Source organism: Populus trichocarpa, chromosome 17, assembly GCF_000002775.5.
Source record: "Populus trichocarpa isolate Nisqually-1 chromosome 17, P.trichocarpa_v4.1, whole genome shotgun sequence".
Lineage (NCBI taxonomy): Eukaryota > Viridiplantae > Streptophyta > Magnoliopsida > Malpighiales > Salicaceae > Populus > Populus trichocarpa.
Window position 1 is genome coordinate 4,069,323 of NC_037301.2, and position 19,687 is coordinate 4,089,009.

At 33.4% G+C, this 19,687-nt stretch overlaps 1 protein-coding gene across 2 annotated transcripts; it reads right to left on the reverse strand.

Annotated features, from left to right (window-relative positions):
* Window positions 1–5,083: 5,083 nt before the first annotated feature.
* LOC7496624 (uncharacterized) lies at window positions 5,084–9,625 on the reverse strand. Of its 2 annotated transcripts, XM_024588462.2 has the most exons (6): window positions 9,070–9,625; window positions 7,437–7,487; window positions 6,986–7,048; window positions 6,799–6,867; window positions 5,497–5,750; window positions 5,084–5,426 (listed from the first exon to the last, which is right to left on the reverse strand). In XM_024588462.2, exons 1-5 carry the CDS (start codon window positions 9,436–9,438, stop codon window positions 5,517–5,519), a joined length of 786 nt encoding a protein of 261 aa, XP_024444230.1. In that variant the 5' UTR covers window positions 9,439–9,625; the 3' UTR covers window positions 5,084–5,426; window positions 5,497–5,516. The 2 variants fall into 2 exon arrangements, with proteins under 2 accessions (XP_024444230.1, XP_006373056.1); XM_006372994.3 differs by having other exon boundaries at window positions 5,084–5,750; window positions 9,070–9,624.
* Window positions 9,626–19,687: the final 10,062 nt, after the last annotated feature.

A 19,687-nucleotide genomic window follows, 5' to 3' on the forward strand; every position in this document is an offset into this window, starting at 1 on the left:
GAACTAAAGAGACAAAAAGTCAATTCACCAAGAATTATATCAATCACGGAATTGAAATTCTTAAGCTACTAAATTTCCGAATCACAATCATTTCATAATTCTTCTTCATTGTATTCTGGTGCATAGTCTCAATCTAACCAGTCTAGCATGACAATGACGACGCATCTAGATGATGGTGATGGGCTAGACATCTTACTGTTCTCTTTCCTTCTCTTCCATAATTGTGGCGAATGCTGTATGCATATTCTTTGTCAAACCTCTCAGCTCCGACCTACAGAAAGGGGAAAAAGATATAAAGATGAGGAACATTATTGATTAGCATTTGATTTCCATGCACCAAGAGATCATATTTTTCGTATGGCACCTTTGAAATTGCATGTTCATGTAAAATGCTAGTTATGGAGAGAGATTACTAGACATCTGCCCTCCTGCTAATTCATCATAAAACGCAACTTCCTAACATACACAGTGAAATATACAAACAGCAACATCTATAAGAAATTGGTAGTTAAATTAACACCACAAACTTGCACATATTCGTGTAGATTATACTGAGCTACTAACCATTTGGGAGAACTCTGCTTTCCAGAATGCAAGAGCATCATCTAATTTCAATCCTACACCCTAACATGCAGATAAAGGAAACACGTTACCAATTTTCAAGTGTAGCGAAATAGGCTAAGGAAAACATTTCAACGACTTCTACACAGCTCTTTCTCAGATAAACAAAAGAAACGAAGACAAAGCCAGAAGGGAGATCGTCATGATGTAAGAAGTTATCTTTTTTTTTAAGTTGCATTGGCATGATGATATAACATCTAGTTAGCAAACATGTTTGGTTTGATAAGGATATACAGTAGTACCTTAAGGGTAAATATCATCATGTATAGCAGGAAAACATGAACTTTCTTTTATAGCATTAAATGTGAATTAGCCTCCTCTTCATGATAAAGTTGATAGGGTCTTATGAGTAGAAAATGAAACTCTCTTTCACATGAACATGTTTGGTAAAAAAATGACACCTACTAATTTATATACTTTAGAGACCCGAGCAGAGTAGCAGATGCAAAAGCATGGAGGGTAGTGTGGAGACAGTGAAAACTGGAATGACAATAGCATTATTGTATTATTTTCTTGTTTTTACAGCTCTTTAGTAGTTGTTTGGCAGACCGCCATCTCTTTACAACTTATTAGAGGTGTTCAAAAAAATCGATAAACCGATAAAACCGATAAAAAATTAATTGAAAAAACCAAACCAAGAAAAAAAACTGATTAACCCGATTAGAATATTTAGAAAAAATCTCGGTTCGATTCGGTTCGGTTCGGTTTTCGGTTTTGTAATGCAGAAACCGGTTAACCCGAACCAAACCGAACCGGTTAAAAAAAAAGGTCCCTAACCACCACTAGTATAAATAGAAACTTTTGCCCCCCCTCTCACCTAACCCTAACAGACTACCAGCGTTGTCCCGCCCCCTCTCCCTCTCCGCTAACCTTAACTAGTAACCAGAGCACCCGCCCCAGTACTAGAGGCTAGGGGTGTTCACGGTTTGGTTCGGTTCGGTTTAGACTCAAAAAACCAACCGAACCGAATTACATTAATTTTGTGAAATGCAAACCGAACCAGACCAAAAACCGGTTCAAACTGATCGGTCCGATTCAGTTAAATCTGGTTTTCTTGGCAAAAAACCGGGAAACCTAAACCCGAACCCTGACCCACCAACCCAAAACTCCACCTGGTCCTTTAGCTCTCTCATCCAAACCTTAGTAACCAAATCTAAATCTGTCATCGAAATCTACAAGAAAGACCTGGAAGAATTTGAATCTGGCTTGAAAAATGAATCTGTCATTATCCGTGATGTTGCTTGACATGTCGTCCATGATCTCCCCGCTTCCTTTGAGGCCATCGCTGTCGTCGCTCAGGAGTATATCAAGGGGTGATGGGCTCATTTAGGGAAACCTAGCTGGATTTTCACCTGTGCTCTTATGAACATGAACAGCAACCATTAGGGTTTCTTGAACCAGAAGCACAATTCAAATATTTGCGATCCCTAAAGCCAAGAAAACATCTAAACCAAACCTCTCTATATACATATATGATACATCCACTATCAAGTTGAACCAAGCAGAGGAGGTCAGGGCTTGCTTGTTAAACGCTTAAACACATATAGCAGTGCAGAAACTGGGAAAGTGGAGAAACTAGGAAAGTGCAGAAACTGGGAAAGGAAGATTGAGAATTAATTGAGAGGAAGATTGAGAATTTATCTGGGAAGGATGCGGCTTTTTGTGAGATGAGATGCACAGGGAGGAAGGGTTAGCCGGTTAGGTTAACTTAACTATTTATATCATAATTTTTTGTTAATTGTTTAATGGGCCCTGTTCGGTTTGGTCCGGTTTCTAGTTCAAAACTGAAACCGAACCGAACCTGTTAAAATTTATGGTTTTAAAAATCGGTTTAGTCGGTTTTTCATTTTGGTTTGGTTTTTTCGGTTAATTTTTCTTCAATTTTATCGGTTTTCTCGGTTAATCGGTTATTTTGAACACCCCTACTAGAGGCTCTCCCTCTCGCCTCTCCGCCTCTCCCTCTCCAGTCTCCTTGGACTTAGAAAATAGAAACACAGAGATCCAAAACAGTTTGTGTTTCCATCGTCACTTAGAAACACAGAGATCGTTCGCTTGATTTGCCCAGTAACCCTAGCTACCAGCCTACCAGCACCCGCCCCCTCTCGCCTCTCGGCCTCTCCCTCTCCTTAAACTTAGAAACAGAGAGATCTAAAACAACCAGACACACCAATCAATTGAAATTTGAAACCAATCAAGCCTCTCAAAAACAGATCGATATTTTTCATAACCTATCCACTATCCAGTTGGTCTTTCCTCTTCATCTGGGCAAGATCACATGGTACTCCACAGTCTCCACTACTCCAAAACTGAATCAATTCTATAGCAGTGAGTTTTAATTTTGTTTTTTCCTTTTTAATTAATTAATTAACTAATGGCTGCTCGTATTTTGTCTAGCTTTATCATCTGTTTAATTTATTGTATTTACTTTTTTTTCAATGTAGAGGTCAAAGATACAGTTGCTGTGTTGATTACGAAGAATGCTCAAAAATCCATTTATAAGATAACCATTTGTATTTTTGAATGCTCAGAATAGTATAGAAGGTCAAAGATTCAGTTGCTGTATTTTTTAATTTATTGTATTTTTTTCTCGCACACTGTACAGTTCCTGAATTTTTGAAATAGAGTAATCAATTTACAAGCACTGTAAAACAGATAATAAAACGTTTTAAGATCAAAGGATTGGTATTTACTTCGATTTACATTAGTCAACAAATTTATAAATTGAATCTCTTTTATAGATTGATTCATATATATATATATATATATAGAGAGAGAGAGAGAGAGAGAGGGAGGGAGGGAGGGAGAACAGATTAATATGCTAGAGAAGAACACGACTTTGCCCCCTCATGTTGATCTAGTTTTGCTAGCTTGAACTGATAAGAAACAGTGTTTTACTGGGTATGTTAGTAATTAGTATGCTGTGGTTTGCGTCTTTGAATGCTAAGAAAATAAAAACTTATATATACCAAAAAAATAAGTAGCTCAACGTGCAACCCAGAACTAAGCATTAAACAAGTGTAACCTTGCTTCAATCAACACTGAGAAGTTGCCATTAATTTGAAAAAAGAAAGGAAGCTGAAACCTATTCACATCCATCCCCCTGCAGAAGCCTCCTTTGTTTTGGCTGCAACCTGTTCCTTTCATGTGTAACAAATTACTGGTGCTATATCAGCACAAAAACTTAACATGATCACTGACTTCAACACTCACAGACCACTGAATGAATCCAACCCAGCTAATATATGCCAAGATGCAAGGTTTTAAATGCTATTCAATCAACCAGATGATCCAGGACCCCCAACTATCTCTGTTTACTGATAGCAATATTCGTTACGTGCACTACCAGCATCAAATATGCGCAACCAGATCTAGTTCTAGTTAATGATGGCAAAGCCTCTTTCTTATAATAATTCTTTTAGTTTAATTTCACTTTCAGTTTAATTTCAGTTTGGCTTAATGTTTCTTAAAACTTACACTTTTATTTTATATTTTATTAATTAATACATTTTTTCATTACATCTAGTAACGGATAATAATTAATTCATAAATTGTAATGCATTTATTGAAAACAAATGATAAAAATACTATTTTTTATTTTTATATCTTCTAATTTAATTTATCATAAGGAATGAAAGTTGCATTTATATATTTTTTTGGCTTGGAGTGTTTTATGATAATGCTATTTATTGTTTTTTTCAAGTCAATGGTTTGTAATTTGAATTTTAACTTATTGGTATATGACTATGTTATTTAAACTTTTTGAAAGCAGAAAAATAAAAAAAATATTATGAAAGCAATAAATATATTGAACACAAGATTGACATTAATAATTTAATATAAATAAATATTCATTGGTCAAAAAACTTAATAAATCTAAAATTGACAATAACAATTTATATTTAATGATAAAAAATTAAATATATTTTGAAATCTTCAAAGAAAATTAAACAATATCAACACTAATTGCAAGCATCATAAATCCATTAAAAACCCATCATTAAGCCCATTACAGAGCACAAAAAAAAGCATATAGGTAATCTATAGGGAGTGGACAGGAGAGGAGAGATGCCAGTCTCAACGCTTGCCCTCCTGAACAGCGATAATTATAGATCCTTGGCCATTGAGTGACTTCACGGCATGCCATATCGAATAGTGCCATGGTGCTCCGGCAGCCCAAGTAGCTGACTGAAATAACTTGCCTGTTTGGATTGACTAATGTTTTTCTCATCACAATTCACAGGTCTTTTACCCACCAATGCTTGAAAACAATAAGAGATGGCATTCCCTGAATTATTTCAACTTTGCCAACATGTTTTACCTCATTGCACTGTAATTTATACAGCCATTTAAGTCTTCACCCTGAACTACTAGAACTTTCTCTAGAGCAAACAGTGTTTTGAGTTGATGCCAAATCCATGGCAACAAATGCATGGAACTGATTCAAAAGCAATGCGAAAGCTCCTCAAATAATGAGATACCGATGTTATAAAATCAACAATAACGGGGGGGAAATCTAATTAGATCAGTTCGATTCCAAGTAGACAAACAAGTGACTATCTATGGTATAATTACATCTTATCTGTTGGTATTTCCTATAATGGAAGGAATGAAGGTTGCCCCAAAGAATTTGGATGAACGTAGAAATCTGCTCAAAGAACGAAGGTAAACTGAAGCTAAAGATTAGGATCTCTACACCACCCTCCGTACCTTCATGTATAAAAACAAATATCCGCATACAGGTCAAGAAGGGGTGAAGGTAATGGTTTAGTACTTGCATCAGCTTTATCATGTGATGCCGTCAAGATCTGCCGAATCATGATGTATTATTACGCACAAATGCCGGTTGAATTGAAAAAAAAAGAAAAAAAAACCTACCTGTATAGAACTGAGTCTTCTCAGCTCAAAACACCAGAGCCTGAATCGCCTTCAACAGGGAGATTCAGGTCAGGTAGCAGAAAGGAAGGCTTCGTGCCTTCATCCTCCTGTAATGGGAAAGAAACATTGTGTGGCAACATTGAATATGTGGAATCACAGGCTACTTTTGTTTCCTGAGGCTGGATTGAAATATCATCTTCTGATTTAACAGCAGCTGGAAGTACCTCCGGTCTTTGCTGTGATAGAAAATCAAGCTGCAAGGAAAAAACAGAATCACCGTCATCTTATTGTTGGTGTATTACCTATCTATATCCATAGCCATTCATGGAGGAGCATTAAATAGAGGAATAAAATAGGCAGAAAATATAACCTCAGTTCATGCTGCCGACTTGTCAAGAAAAGGGAAAAAGGAAAAGAAAACAGGAAAGAAGCAAACAAAATTAAACATAGCAAAGCAGTTGTGCAATCTCAAGGCCCTGTCTATGTGATGTGACATAGGTATAATTGTGCATCAAGCTTCTCTAAAATATGTAAGAGTTGTAACATATGACAGATCTTTTATTTCTAGCTCAAAGTTAATAATAATAAAATGCACTTGCATGATTGCATGCAAAGCAAACAATTATTACAGGCTAAATTCACTACTTCTTTTGACTATTGTCTCCATTTATCCACCTCACGACTAAAAATTTCAACAAACAGGTTATGATGTGGAAATTAAAGAACAACATATAGGATATACCCAAATATGATCACCTTTAAGCCCTACCAGATGCCTTAGACAGGGAACAACCAGACAACCATCAAACATGGATAACCAAGGAATGCATAAATGATTAAATTAAGATTAATAAACACAGAAACACATGTAGAATTTATATTGTAGGATAGATAATTTGTGTAAATTTTATATACGAGGTTCACTGTCTAATTTATTTACATACAAACTGTTTGATCATTCTAATATTTAATCTCTATAAGAACTACAATACCAGAATCAAGAAAAAATGAGAAACAATTATTAGGATTGTCAAAAAGAAATCAGTAGAGTTTCAGGAAAGAGGGAAGGATGTAACATGTCACACGAGCATTTCAATCAGTTATGAACGGTCACACAACTTATTAAGCCAGTCAAGTACAAAAACACATACAGAAGAACAGAGTGCGTGTTAATTTAGGGATAGCAATATACTTCAAATTGCTACAGAGCCAAGAACGAAATTTCTGAAACAAAAGTAAACTTTTTAAAGGGAAGAAAAAAAACAAGAAATGAGAATGAGTTTGAAAGAACAATAGGTTCACCTTCATTCTCTTCAATCTTTCATTTGTGGCTCTCTCTTTCTCTACAGTCACACGTAAGGTTGCCAATTTCTGATCATGAATGAAGCACACAATAAATATTAAAATTAACACCAAATAAGTGCCTCACAAAGCAAAGATGCAGGAGAACAAAGCCAGGTTTCAAAACTAGTAAACTAATGGAACATACGTTTTTCAAACTTCTTCTTTCCTTCAATAGCAAACCCTCCTCCTCTCTAAGCTGAACTAAATTCTGCCAGCAATCAAACAATTTAAAACACCCCATGAGATAGAATTCCAAAATATTATACGTCTATTAGACAAGGCAATGCAAAGGATAATTATTTTTTTAATGTCATCATACATCCAGGTAGGATATTACTTGACAGCAGAAGTAATATTGCCACATACAGAACCACCAACATCAGTTGAATGCTTGCCTTTAGTTTTTTTAAGGGTGATAGCAAAACAACAATAGATGGACAGAAAAGCTGGTTTAAAGCTAACTCAGCCACTAAAACCATTTGCCAGACTACGATAGTTTCTAGAACCAACTAAAGAGATTCTAAAACACCCATATAGAAATTGATCAAAACCAATACATGCATCACTTTAAATGCAATATAAGAAACTTGTATTACCTTCTTCTTTCTTGACCTCTTGGTGGTTGGCGTTTCACTTGTAACGGCAACCTGATACATGAACCAAAATGAGACAGCCTTAGTTAACAGACTTAATATTTTGCTGCCAGCCACTTAATAAATAAAAAGGAGAATACGTAAAAGATTACAGTTATCTGTACACAAGCATGTACTATGCATGCATTCAAACATGCATGCATACATGAGTCAAATCAAGTTGCTTTCCGCGTTTCAAGAATATCATTCATGATCATATAAGAAACACTCTTTGCTCGGTTCCCTTTGAAGGGGGGCATGGAAGCGCTACATTCTATTCTATCCGAATGCCAGCTACTGTGAGTGTCATGTAAAACACAGACATGCACGCACAGCAACCATGACCATTCACATTCAATTCATTGACCCACTCCATGCTTTTCGGTAAGAAACAAATTTCTCCTAGCGTCTAAAATGCAACACAAAAGGAGGATGATAAAACTAATATATAGTTTTTATTTCTCTGTTTGCTATAAGGGTACGCTAGTTATACTATAAGGTTTTTGAGCTACGAATATAAATATACCAAATACTAAACATAACCCAACAGGTCAGCTTATATATACCATAAATTTGGTTCCATGTGGTCCCCACTTCAAGACCAACCAATTTGCCACCTGAAAGCATCACACTTTCCTCTTCATTTCAGCCAAAGGATTTTCATTTTGAAAAAGACATTTATTTGACCAAGAAATTCTTGCCCTTTTTAGACCCCCACCGAACCCTAAGATGACAAAAAAAGAAAGAGAAAAGCTATGAAAACAGCCTGTCACTTGCTACAAAACCCACAACCCAATCAACAATTTCAACTGTCACAAGTTTTAAGCCCAGCTAGATGCATGTCTGTCACGTGAGAAAAGAACAAGATTTTTGTTTTAGCGCCCGCAGGAAGTGGGAAACTGCGGCTACACACACCAAATCATATCTCCAATAAAGCGCGCACAACCACTAACACTATCACACCTATTTCGCCACGAAAACACGCCACCCATAAAAACAGCTGCGCCTGCTGCTGCTGCTGCCGCCGCCGCCGCCTCCACTTTCCATGATGACTAAACTGCCCTTCATCGCCATGTCACATAAAGCACACTGAGTTTGACTATGAGCAAGGTCAGTTTCGTCATTTTCCATATCCGTATCCACTCCATGTGCATATCCATCCCTCTACGTCTATGGTTACTAACCCGACAACTATCTTAGATTCTGGAAGAAAACTCGTTGACAAAAATGCCCTTCAATAAAAGGGTATTTTCGTCCCTTTAAAAGGCACCCGAATGGAAGTCGCAGTCTCTCCTTCTAAACACAAGAATATAAAAGTGAAAGGAGGGCATCTCAGTCAAAATGACTTGAAACGGTGAGTCTGTTAGCCGGAGAATTTACAGACCCTGGTGTTTATATTCATGAAGGATCCCATGGGCAAAATCGTTATTTAAAAAAGAAAGACTTCCTAAACCGTAACCGAAAGAAAAATAAATATCACGTTTTCAAAGGGCAATCTCGTCCACTGAAAAAGAAACAAAAGAATGCCACCAGGAAACCACCGAGGCCAACTCACCGAGTCAGAAAGAAAGAAAGAAAGAAAGAAAGCCAAACAAACCTTAGATCTCGAGGTGGCAAACAACTTAGAGGGAAGACTAGTGGTAGCTTCATCAAAACCGTCGCCACCACCGCTGACGGAGGTGGCACAGCTAAAAGAAAGCGGAGTGGTAGGACTAGCATGAGCCGAGGAATCAGAACCCTTTTTCCTCCTGGTCATCAATACATGCTTAGAAGAAGAGCGTCGTTGTCTAACGCTCCAGTCCACACTCAAAGCCAGAACGGCTCCTTCCTTAACCAAATCCGGCGGAAAATGACGTCGTCGACGTGGTGCAGGGAGTGGCTCTGGCTGGTTCAGCTTTAAAAGTAGCTCCACCACCAAACTGTCATCGGTCATAGCTACTTGAACCCACTCGTCCTCTACGGTCATATTGCTTCGGCGTTAGTGTCTTCTCTGCTCCCCCTGTATCTTCTGTGGTTTTAGAGAGAGAAAGGGAGGATTTTAGAGAGAGAGGCGGGATCTTCGTGTGTGAAGAAAATGGAGGTTGCAAGTGGTGTCTGTTGACAATAATAAGGTGGTTAGCAGCACTTTCTATATTTTGTTTTTGTGGATTATATGCATTTATTGTTTGTTTTTATTTTATTTATTTGTGTGAGTAAGTGTTTGATAGAAGGATGGATGGATCGTTTGTTTTTGTTTTTTTTTTAAGTGGGCCCAGTAAGGGTGCAGATGAAGCAAACGTGGAAGAACTGGTTAGGGTTTTGGTTCTGTACCGGTCCGGATTCGATGAAGAAATAAGGGGAAAAAAAAGAAAATATCAATTGACCCGTTAAAAATTCAAGTTAATTTGATGGTCCAGCCAAAATTTAGCTCTAAACTCGATATTGTTTAAATTTTTTAAAAATAAAATTAAAGAATAACTCTTTCCAATCATGACTTAAATCTTACTCAGTAATGGTTTTACGACTATAAATGAGAAAGTTTAACGAGTGAGTAAAAAAACTGAAAAATTGATTAAACTAAGAAAATCAGAAAAAAAATAACTAAAAGAACCGAACCATAAAAAAATCAACCAGTTCTGTTCGGTTTTTGTTTTATAAGCTTAAAACCGAAAAAACTGAACCGAACTCAAATCTGAAAAAAACTAAGCCAAACCGAAAAAACCAAGCCAAACCGATTTGAACCTTTTTTTGTCCTAAAAAACTGAACCGAACCGATACCGGTTGGTTTGAACTGGCTTCGGTTTTTTAAAAAAAAATTCAGTTTGGATATTGTTTTTTGATAAAAACCAAACCGACCTAAAATAATCACCTCTAAGTTTGGGTCATTATTATAAGAATTGATATGGGTTAATTTGATCTAAAGTTTTATATTAGAGGTTGATTTAGATTGGCTCGAGTTAATTTAAATTTTGAATTTTTTATAGATTTTTAAGATAATATTATTTTGATAAAAAAAAATTAAAATTTTTCGATAATATTGTCTAGACGAAGTTACAAGTTAATTCATTGAATTGGCCTGGTTCTTGTAACTAAGATTTGAGATGGAGGAGGATGGATGTTTTTTTTTTTTTTTATGGAACCTTATTGAAAGTATTGCTTTAAATTCATCATAATGTAAGAAGATCTTTTTGTGTATATCAATGAAAATTCTACCGTTATTAAAAAAAAAAAAAAATCTAACTCCTTTTTATGTTAAGCTATTAATGAGTCTTTATCTTTTTTTAATTTATAAAATTGTAAATTTTAAAGCTATTGAAAAAGACAAGATTTTGAGTATATTTAGTATTATAGTGCAATATATTTTTTACTATTTTATCCCTGAACAACATAGCTGCTAAGAAAATAATTTGGTAATTATATAAGATTCAAATGTTATTGTAAAAGTGATTATAGTAATCTCATATTTAAACAATATAGTTAAATTACTTAATTTCTCTTGAAAGTTATTTTTATTTAATTATTTTAAGAGGTATTCTTGGTTTTTTATATTTTTTTATATACTAGAATTGATAAATTAACCCTAAAATCATATTTTCTAAGCTTTTGCATTTAGAGGTGTTTTTTTTTCATTTCCTATATGTTTTTCTGTTATTATTAGTTGAGTTAAGGGAGATTAAGTCTTTTTTTATTTTAAAAAAATATCAAGAAAAAAGTTGATAGCGCATACTACACAGGTGCTAGTGTGTGGAATAGCTCCGCCCTCTTTGAACGGCACTTGAACCATCGTCCGATAAAAAACATTAGTTTTCACCACGGTATTTAAAACTACACAAGGCTCTCTTCTCATGGAGTTGCCCTTTTTTTTTTATCTTTTCCTCTTCTCTCTCTCTCTCCTCCAAATTGAATTTAGTGATGGCCATTAAAAAAATCAATTTTATCCTTTTATTTTATGACATTTCATATTTGTCCCTTAATGTTTTGATTTCTAAATTTAATTCTTAGCTCTTTTATTATATTTTAACTTATTTTTAATTTCATCCTTGATTTTTAATTTCTTCAAGTTTGGTCTTCATTCACTTAATTTTTATTTTTAATTTGGATTCTTTTATGAATTTAATTTTACCTTTCAATTCAATTTTTGATGATATTTAAAGTTAGGCCCTCAATGTTTTGATTTTAAATTTTGATTCTTAACCCTTTTTTCAAATTTTAATTTTTTTTCAATTTCATCATTGAATCCATAATCTTGGTTTTTATTTTTCAAATTTGATCCTTGTTCTCCTGTTTTTTACCTTTTGTTTTGGATTCTTGTGTTAATTTCATTTTTCTTTTTAATTTTACCCTTCAATTTAAAAATTGATAACATTTAAGTTTAGGCCCTCAATGTTTTGATTTCAAATTTTAATTCTTAACCCTTTAATCAAATTTTAATTTGTTTTCAATTTCATCATTGGATTCATAATTTTAATTTTTAATTTTTTCAAGTTTGGACTTCATTCTCTTGATTTTTATTTTTAATTTGGATTCTCTTGTGAATTTATTTTTTCTTTTTTCTTTTTTCTTTTTTTTTCCGTTTAATTCAAAATTTTAGGCCATGCTCTTATTTTTTGGGAGTTGAATCGAGGCAAGTATCGGTCTAAGTCAAATATATTTTTTTCTATTTTATAAATAAAGTAAGGATGACATCATTTTTTTATCCGGTCTTGACTAGGTTTGCCACGGGTTGACCAAGTTACAGGTCAACTTGTGTTTTTTATTGTTTCAGAATGGGTCAATTCTCCCCAAATTTCTTTTGAAACCCGACCCACCCTAAACCCCGGGTCACCTGAGTCATGAATTAACCCATTGTTTCGCTATCTATTAGGTTATACTGTTTACATGACCCATCTCGCGAGTTTTGGCGATCTCACCTGGATTTGTTGGTGCTTTATTTTTAAAAATTTCTTTTTATTAACTATTTTTTTTTTAATTTTATCCTTATATGTTTGGATTCTTGAGGATTGGTAATTTTCTCACTTTTTTTTTTATACTATCTAAGTCATGAATTTTTTCTCTTCTTTAAAATACAATAAGAGAGCTTAAACATTGTTTTTTTACGTTACAAAAAATTTAGCTCCTCTAATGTCTAAGTCATGAAATTTTTTCTCTTCTTTAAAATACATTAAAAGAGCTTAAATATTATTATTTTTATATTACAAAATATTTAGCACGATACGCAACAAAGAGCAAAAAACCAATCTAATTATAAACCATAAAGTCTTAGCATGAATAGTTTTTCTTGATCAATTGAAGACTTATTTTAGTATTAATGTCAGAAAACTCCATAAAATAATAATAGGAAAACACCCTTTTTAAAAGAAAAAATAATTCCTTATTTACTTCTTTTTTCAATTTAGAAGAAGGTTGAAACTCAAAACCCTTCGAGAAGGGAAAAGTATAAAACATCTAGGCTCTATTTGTTTGCAGGAAAGTTGTTTTTTTTTGGAAAGTGAATTCCAGGAAAAGTGAATTCTGAGAAAGTATTTTTGATATTTGGTAGTGTTATGAAAAATGAACTGGAAAATAATTTATTAATGAATTAATATTTTTTTCAAGTTTATCTAATACATATAAAATATTTAATATAAATATTTAATCACTTACAATAAAAGAATGAAATCTAAAAAGTATAATGATGAATTTTTATTATTATATCGTATATTCATACATAGCTTATTTTATAAAATATAAATATATATGTCATATTATATTATAGAGAAATAAGCTTGTAAAATATTTTTTAAGTTAAACCTATTAATATATTTTTTTTCAATTTTAAAAGTTTAAAATAAGTTTTTTTTTTCATATGAAGAAAGCCAAATTAGTTTATGGTAAGAGTTATATATTTGGGTTTTTTTTTTTGGTATGAAGAATTCTCTCATTCCACTGTCATTCCCCTCTCATTCCGGTTTCTCACAAATTCTCCTCATTCCCCTTTCATTCCACTGTCATTCCCCTATCATTCCCCAGTTCATTCGGTTTCCCCTCATTTCCCCTCATTCCCCTCTCATTCCACTGTCATTTGGTTTCCCCTCATTCCCCTGTCATTCCCCTCATTTGGTTTCTCAAATTCCCCTGTCATTCCCCTCATTCCCTTGGGTTTCCCCTCATTCGGTTTCCCCTCCTGCATACCTAGTTCTCTCTCGGCTGTTCTCTCATAGCTGTTCTCTCTCGGCTCTCTTTCTCTTCCCATGTTCTCTCTCGCCATTCCCCTGTTCTTTGAAGAAGCAGGACAACATCGCAGATTTAAGGGGCAAGGGGCAGGAGGGCTAGACCTCAAGGATCTGCTCCTCATTCCCAGTTCTCATCCCTCTCTCCCCCGACAGTTTCCCCTCCTGTTTGCGTCTCTCTCTTTGTTCTGGATCCGGTGACGGGGAAACAGGGTAGGGACTGGTTGGGGAAGCTGCCGAATGTGCAAGAAAAATTGTGTTTTTTATGGCTTGCTTGTGACGAATTTGGTTGGGTTTTTCTGTGAGCTTGTTTGAATGTGACGAGGAGATGAAGAAGAAAACTGGGTATGGAAAAAAAATTGACAGGCAACTTCCCCAACCATGATGGATTGTTTGCACAGCAAATACAAATACAGAGAAATAGTTTTTTTTTTCGGAACAGACAACAAATTAAACAAGATTAAGGATTTTTTACTATAATTCTTACATATCTAAAAAATACGAATAAGATAAAAACATAAAGAGAAATAATAGAGAAATTTGAGGGAAAAAATATCTGAAATGTAAGTGTGATTCTCCAGATCTTCTTTGTTTTTCAACTGTTTTCGGAAAGAGACACAGAGAGGGGAAAGATGTGTTTTATCAGTAAAGGAAAGTGTTTTCCTTTTGACAAGGAAAGGAAAACACTTTCTTGCAGGTAAAGGCAGTTTTTTTGTTGACCGGAATTAACTTTCCTTTGACTAATTTTCCGGATGGTTGCCAAACATGAGAAAATGAGGAAAATGAATTCCTGGAAATTGGTTTCCTTGAAACAAACAAGGCATTGACCTAACCAATTGGTGCCCTTATAACCAATATTATCATGCGGCTTTGTACAAGACATTTTTTCAACCGCACTCGTCGTTGAATTTTCTAATCATGCATTTGCAACACGTCAAACATAAAATGAAAACGCCTAACATACATACATAATAAATCAAGATTTTATAGGTATATATTTATTAAAAAATACCAGATTAAAAAAAAATTACAAGCATAATTTTTTCCAAACACGAACATGCCTTAATAAAGATGTGTTGGGTCTACCACTAGCCAGACCCGGCCATAACTGAGCGTGGTAGTGTGCCAAGCCTCAGGCGTGATAGATTTAGTGCTAGCCAGATCTAGCCATGGCTGGGCCTGACAATAACGCCAGACCCAACCACAAATGGGTTTAACAGTGTATCTAGCCCAAGCATTGGTCAAACCTAAGAAATGATTGAATCTAACACCATTAATTTTATATGTTTTTATATAAAATCATAGAGGAATTATTTCTCAACAAATAAGATTAATTAAACAAATCTATACTCTACAAATATCATTAGATTTATTAAAGTCTTTCATAGTCAACAACGTCACCATGTCGTTAAATAAAATTAATAGAATACAACTCATAATATCACAAAGGTAAAATTACACTTTAATCTTTTCTTTCTATAAAAGTACAAGATTTATGGGTTATAAATTCATCATGTGATATTTATAATTTTTATTTTCTATTACATATATACTTTCAGAGCATATTTTTTTAGAATATTATTGTATTTTTTTTAAAAAAAATACTTATTTAAATGAAAAAGAAAACAAAATTAAAAAAGCAAATTTGTTGGCCTAGCCGTAAGTGTTGTGCACATCATAGACTAGGCTTTTGTTAAATACTTGTTAAACCATTGAAACTCCCTGTCCTTGAACTTTAAATAACAGCCATCATTGATGGGGTGGATCATTATGGGGATGGTGTTTTGGAGTAGTTATTTTTGTCAAAATTCTTTGTTTCGGCAAATGGGCAGGTTACTTATTTTTTTTTTTAATAATTATGGATGTTAAAGTCAGTTTACATACATCTCGACTAATCTCTCAAGACTCTTAAGTTAACGATTAAGTAAGTTTCCAGTAACCTTAAAGTTTATAGCATTCAAATTTGTAATTTTTAGAAAATAAACCTAAAATTTAACTAATTGAGTTATATCACTCGAAATTAAATTACTCGATTTTAAAAAAAAATATTAATGTGGGTATTCGAGTCAGTTTGTGTGCACCTTGATTAATTTCATGGGCCCTGAAGTTAACGATCATGTAAACCTCAAGTAGCCATCATATTAGTAATCACATGATTCGAACATGAAATTAAATAAAAAGTTAACTCTTTAATTCTAAATTTTTATCACTGAATTATCTACGGCTAAGTTACTCGATCTCTTTTTTTTTAGTTTAACGTGGGTGTCCGGGCCAGCTTGCACGCACCTCGACTAATCCCGCGGGCCCTGAAGTTAACGACCATGTAAGCCTCCAGTGGCCATCATATGAGCAACCACAGGGCTGAAACCTGAGACCACAGAGGAAGCAAAAGTTACTCGATCTCTTTTTTTTTTGTAGTTTAATATGGGTGTTCGAGCTAACTTGCGTGTATCTCAACTAATCCCACGAGCCCTAAAATTAACGACAAAAAGTTACTCGATCTCTTGTTCTGTCAGGTTGTGGTCGTGTTTTCTTGCAAGTTTTGACCCTCGCTCGATGATAGTACGTTCACCAGCTGCTGTGTTGACTATGTTGTTAGATAAGGACCTCCACATCAAGAGGTTCTTATGAACAGATTATTTATTGTGGAGGAGAGCAATGGTCAATGATGCCTGTGGAACTTTCAGATTCAGTGTTCTCTAGTGATAAATCAAGCTTAAAAAATTCCGATGAGATCTATCGTTACAGAGAGACCTCAACATTTTTTTTTTTTCATTTTATACTGTTAGGGTTGAGCTGGAAGTGGGTATTTTCTATTCAAGCTTGTTGTGGCATTTCTTGTCTAAATAGTGTTTGGAAATGCGAACGAAGTTGTATTTTTAAAAAAATTAAAATTTTTTAAATTTTTTATATTTTGGATCGTTTTAATACGCTGATTTCAAAAATAATTTTTAAAAATTAAAAAAATATCATTTTAATATATTTCAGCATGAAACGCAATTTGAAAAATAACCGCAATCACACTCTATTCTAGTTACTTACAAAAAAAAGTCATCTCCTCGTTGTAGTATTATTTATTTTTCAATACTTTAACCCATGCAAGTATCTTTAAGCATAGTTATCAAGTAAAACTTAGTTAATTTAATAGATTAATAATTTATAATTTATAATACAACTAATTATTTCAAATTTATAATTAAATACTAATATTTAAGAAAGTAATTAAATGGATGCTTACTTTATTTTGCTTTCTATTGACGATCCTTACTTTATTTCTACTAGATTAGATGGATCCTTACTTTTACCAAAGGTTCATTCCTTTATTTGGCTTGCTATTCAAATCTGTATTTCTACTAGATCCTTACTTTTTTGCCGCAGATTAATTCTTAAGGGCGAAGCTTAATGTCCTTTTATGTCCTTTTCGTGATAGCGAACTTGAGACTTCAGATCACCTTCTTCTTCATTGTCTAGATGTGTTAATAATTAATCATAGATTAAATACAACTAATGATTTCAAATTTATAATTAAACAATCCAATTAATAATTCCGAGCAAAATCCATGGTGAGAAGTGTTTAAAGAATTATGCTATGATGATATTGGAATGATGAATGTTTAAAGAGCTCATTATTTCAAGATATCAAGATTATTAAATACATGGAGATTCTTGTGGAGATCACATTTGGAGATGTGAAGAATTTATTTAGAGGTATGCAATTTTTTTAAAAAAGATACGGAGATTTTATTGCAGACATTGATATTTTGTTTGGTGATGTGGGGATTTTTGTTAAAAACATAGAGATTTTATTTAGAAATTTAGAGATTTTCATTGGATATATGAAGATTTCATTTGAAGATATAAAGATGAGCAATGCTATGGAAAAAAATATATGGAGACTACTTGAAGAGTAATATTGATTTGTTTATTGAAAAGCTCAAAACATTATTTTATGCAAGTGGAGATATAATTCTCGGAACCTATTTGATCTCAAATAATATATCTTGGGATACACCGACCTCTTTTCCTTTTGTTTAGGTTGCATTTCTTTGTTTATAAAGTGTTGGAGATAACAACTAGAGACCAATCTTTCTATTTTTTTAGGAAATGACAATTCTCGGTAACATACTCGTTGTCATGGTGAAAAGAATAAAATTAGTTAGGATTTCTTGTGTTCACGCACAAATTCATATTCTTAAGTACATTGAAAATCATATCTAAAAACAAAATACATTAGATCCCCAAATGAAGGCATAAGAATTATAGAAAACATTAAAACACGCATGGAAAATATTGTAGCCCCAAACACTATAACTCCACTCACATAGTGAATTTGTTTTTCATTTTGATCATTAAAATTTTTATCTAGACAATTGCATTCTTTTATGGCCAAATTTAAGGCTAATTGCTTTAAATTTATTAAGAAATGGCAAGATTGAAAGAAAGGACACCAAAGTGAGAAAAACAAAGAAAATAGTTGGCAATTTTGAAATTAGGCCGAAAAGTTCACTTTTGTATTCCTACTTTTTAAATGATAAACTTTTGGTCCCTCGAGATTTTAAAAATTCAATTATTGTTCAAAAATCTATTTTCTTTATTTTTTAGTTCTTGGTTTGAGAGGAGTAGAGCGAGTGGGTGAATTTCGGTGAAAGAGAGAAAGTCTAGCTGACATCGTTTCTGGCCAAGAAAAAGATCAATTTTGGTATTAACAGGTTTCATTTGATGAGGAGAGTTTTACTTATGTGTTATTTATTCTTCTTATAGCCTGAGAACATAGATCTGAGCTTGAAAATAGTTTTTTTTTTTTTTATTTCGTGTTGATTTTGGGTTTTTGAACTATTTTTTTGGGTGTTTGAGGGAATAGATGGGTTTGCAAAGGTGTATGGCAGTGTTTTTTATATGTTTTGGTTCAAAATGGGTTGAAAAATAAAATTTTTAGGAAAGAAAATCCATCGCTTGACTTTTTGAAGACCCTCGGGTCGCCTAGAATTAGGCTAAAAGTTGACGCATGGTCTACCATAACACGTGAAATATCGCGTACTTATTCTTTTTCAAAAATATTTTGAGTAGACAAGAGGTCGTCTGTCGTTTTAAAAAAATAAAAGTTAGTCTAAGCTCGCATGCCCAAGCCTTTTGGTTTTGGTCCATTGGTTTTTTTTTGTCATTTTATTTTATTTTTAATTTCGTCCTTCTATATTGGATTTTGATCAAAAGATTATAGGCTATGTTTTTTAATTTTAACAAGATTTTATGATTTTTTTAATAAAATATGATTTAGTTTTTAGTTTACGAATAAGATTTTAAAATATTGTTTTTTATATTAGGAGTATTCTTTCTATGTAGCCCTACTTAATTTTCGCTCTTTAATTTAATTCAATTGCTTTTCTATGCATGTTTTTTTAAATTTTATTAAATAAAAAATGAATTTCAATAAATAAAGTTATTAAATATAATCAAGTCTATGATTCGTGTTTTAAAATCAGATATCTATATCAATATTTATTTTTTATTTTTTTAATTTAATCTTTGATTAAATATCATTTAGTTTTTAGTTCGTATTCACATATAATCATAATATTTTATTTTTTAATATGTACAAACTAACATAAATTTTTTTATTCAATAGTTTAATTAAATAAAAAATTAATTCTAAATGGTCACGGAAATTACTCCGAAAATAATTAAGGATTATGTGTCCTTAAATCTGCAATGAAGCCCAAAGTTCTGTTGGGCCATTCAAACAATTTTTTTGTTGACCATTTGGGCTCATAGAAAAGAGAAGAAAGTCAAATTAAAGTGTCGTCACCCTCCACCAACGGCGCGTGCGACGAAGGGTTTGATGGTTCCAATGTATGGAATCCCGTGAAATGCTGACCGGACATCATGAGCTGATCGGCATTTACCTGTTCTTACTTTTTTGCCCTCATCACTTTGCTGTCGTGGAGGACGCGAGGTTTTAAATCAGAAAAATGATCTAATTTTCTGAAAGAATAGAGTTAAAAAAGGAAAATGAGTGTTTGTTTAAATATA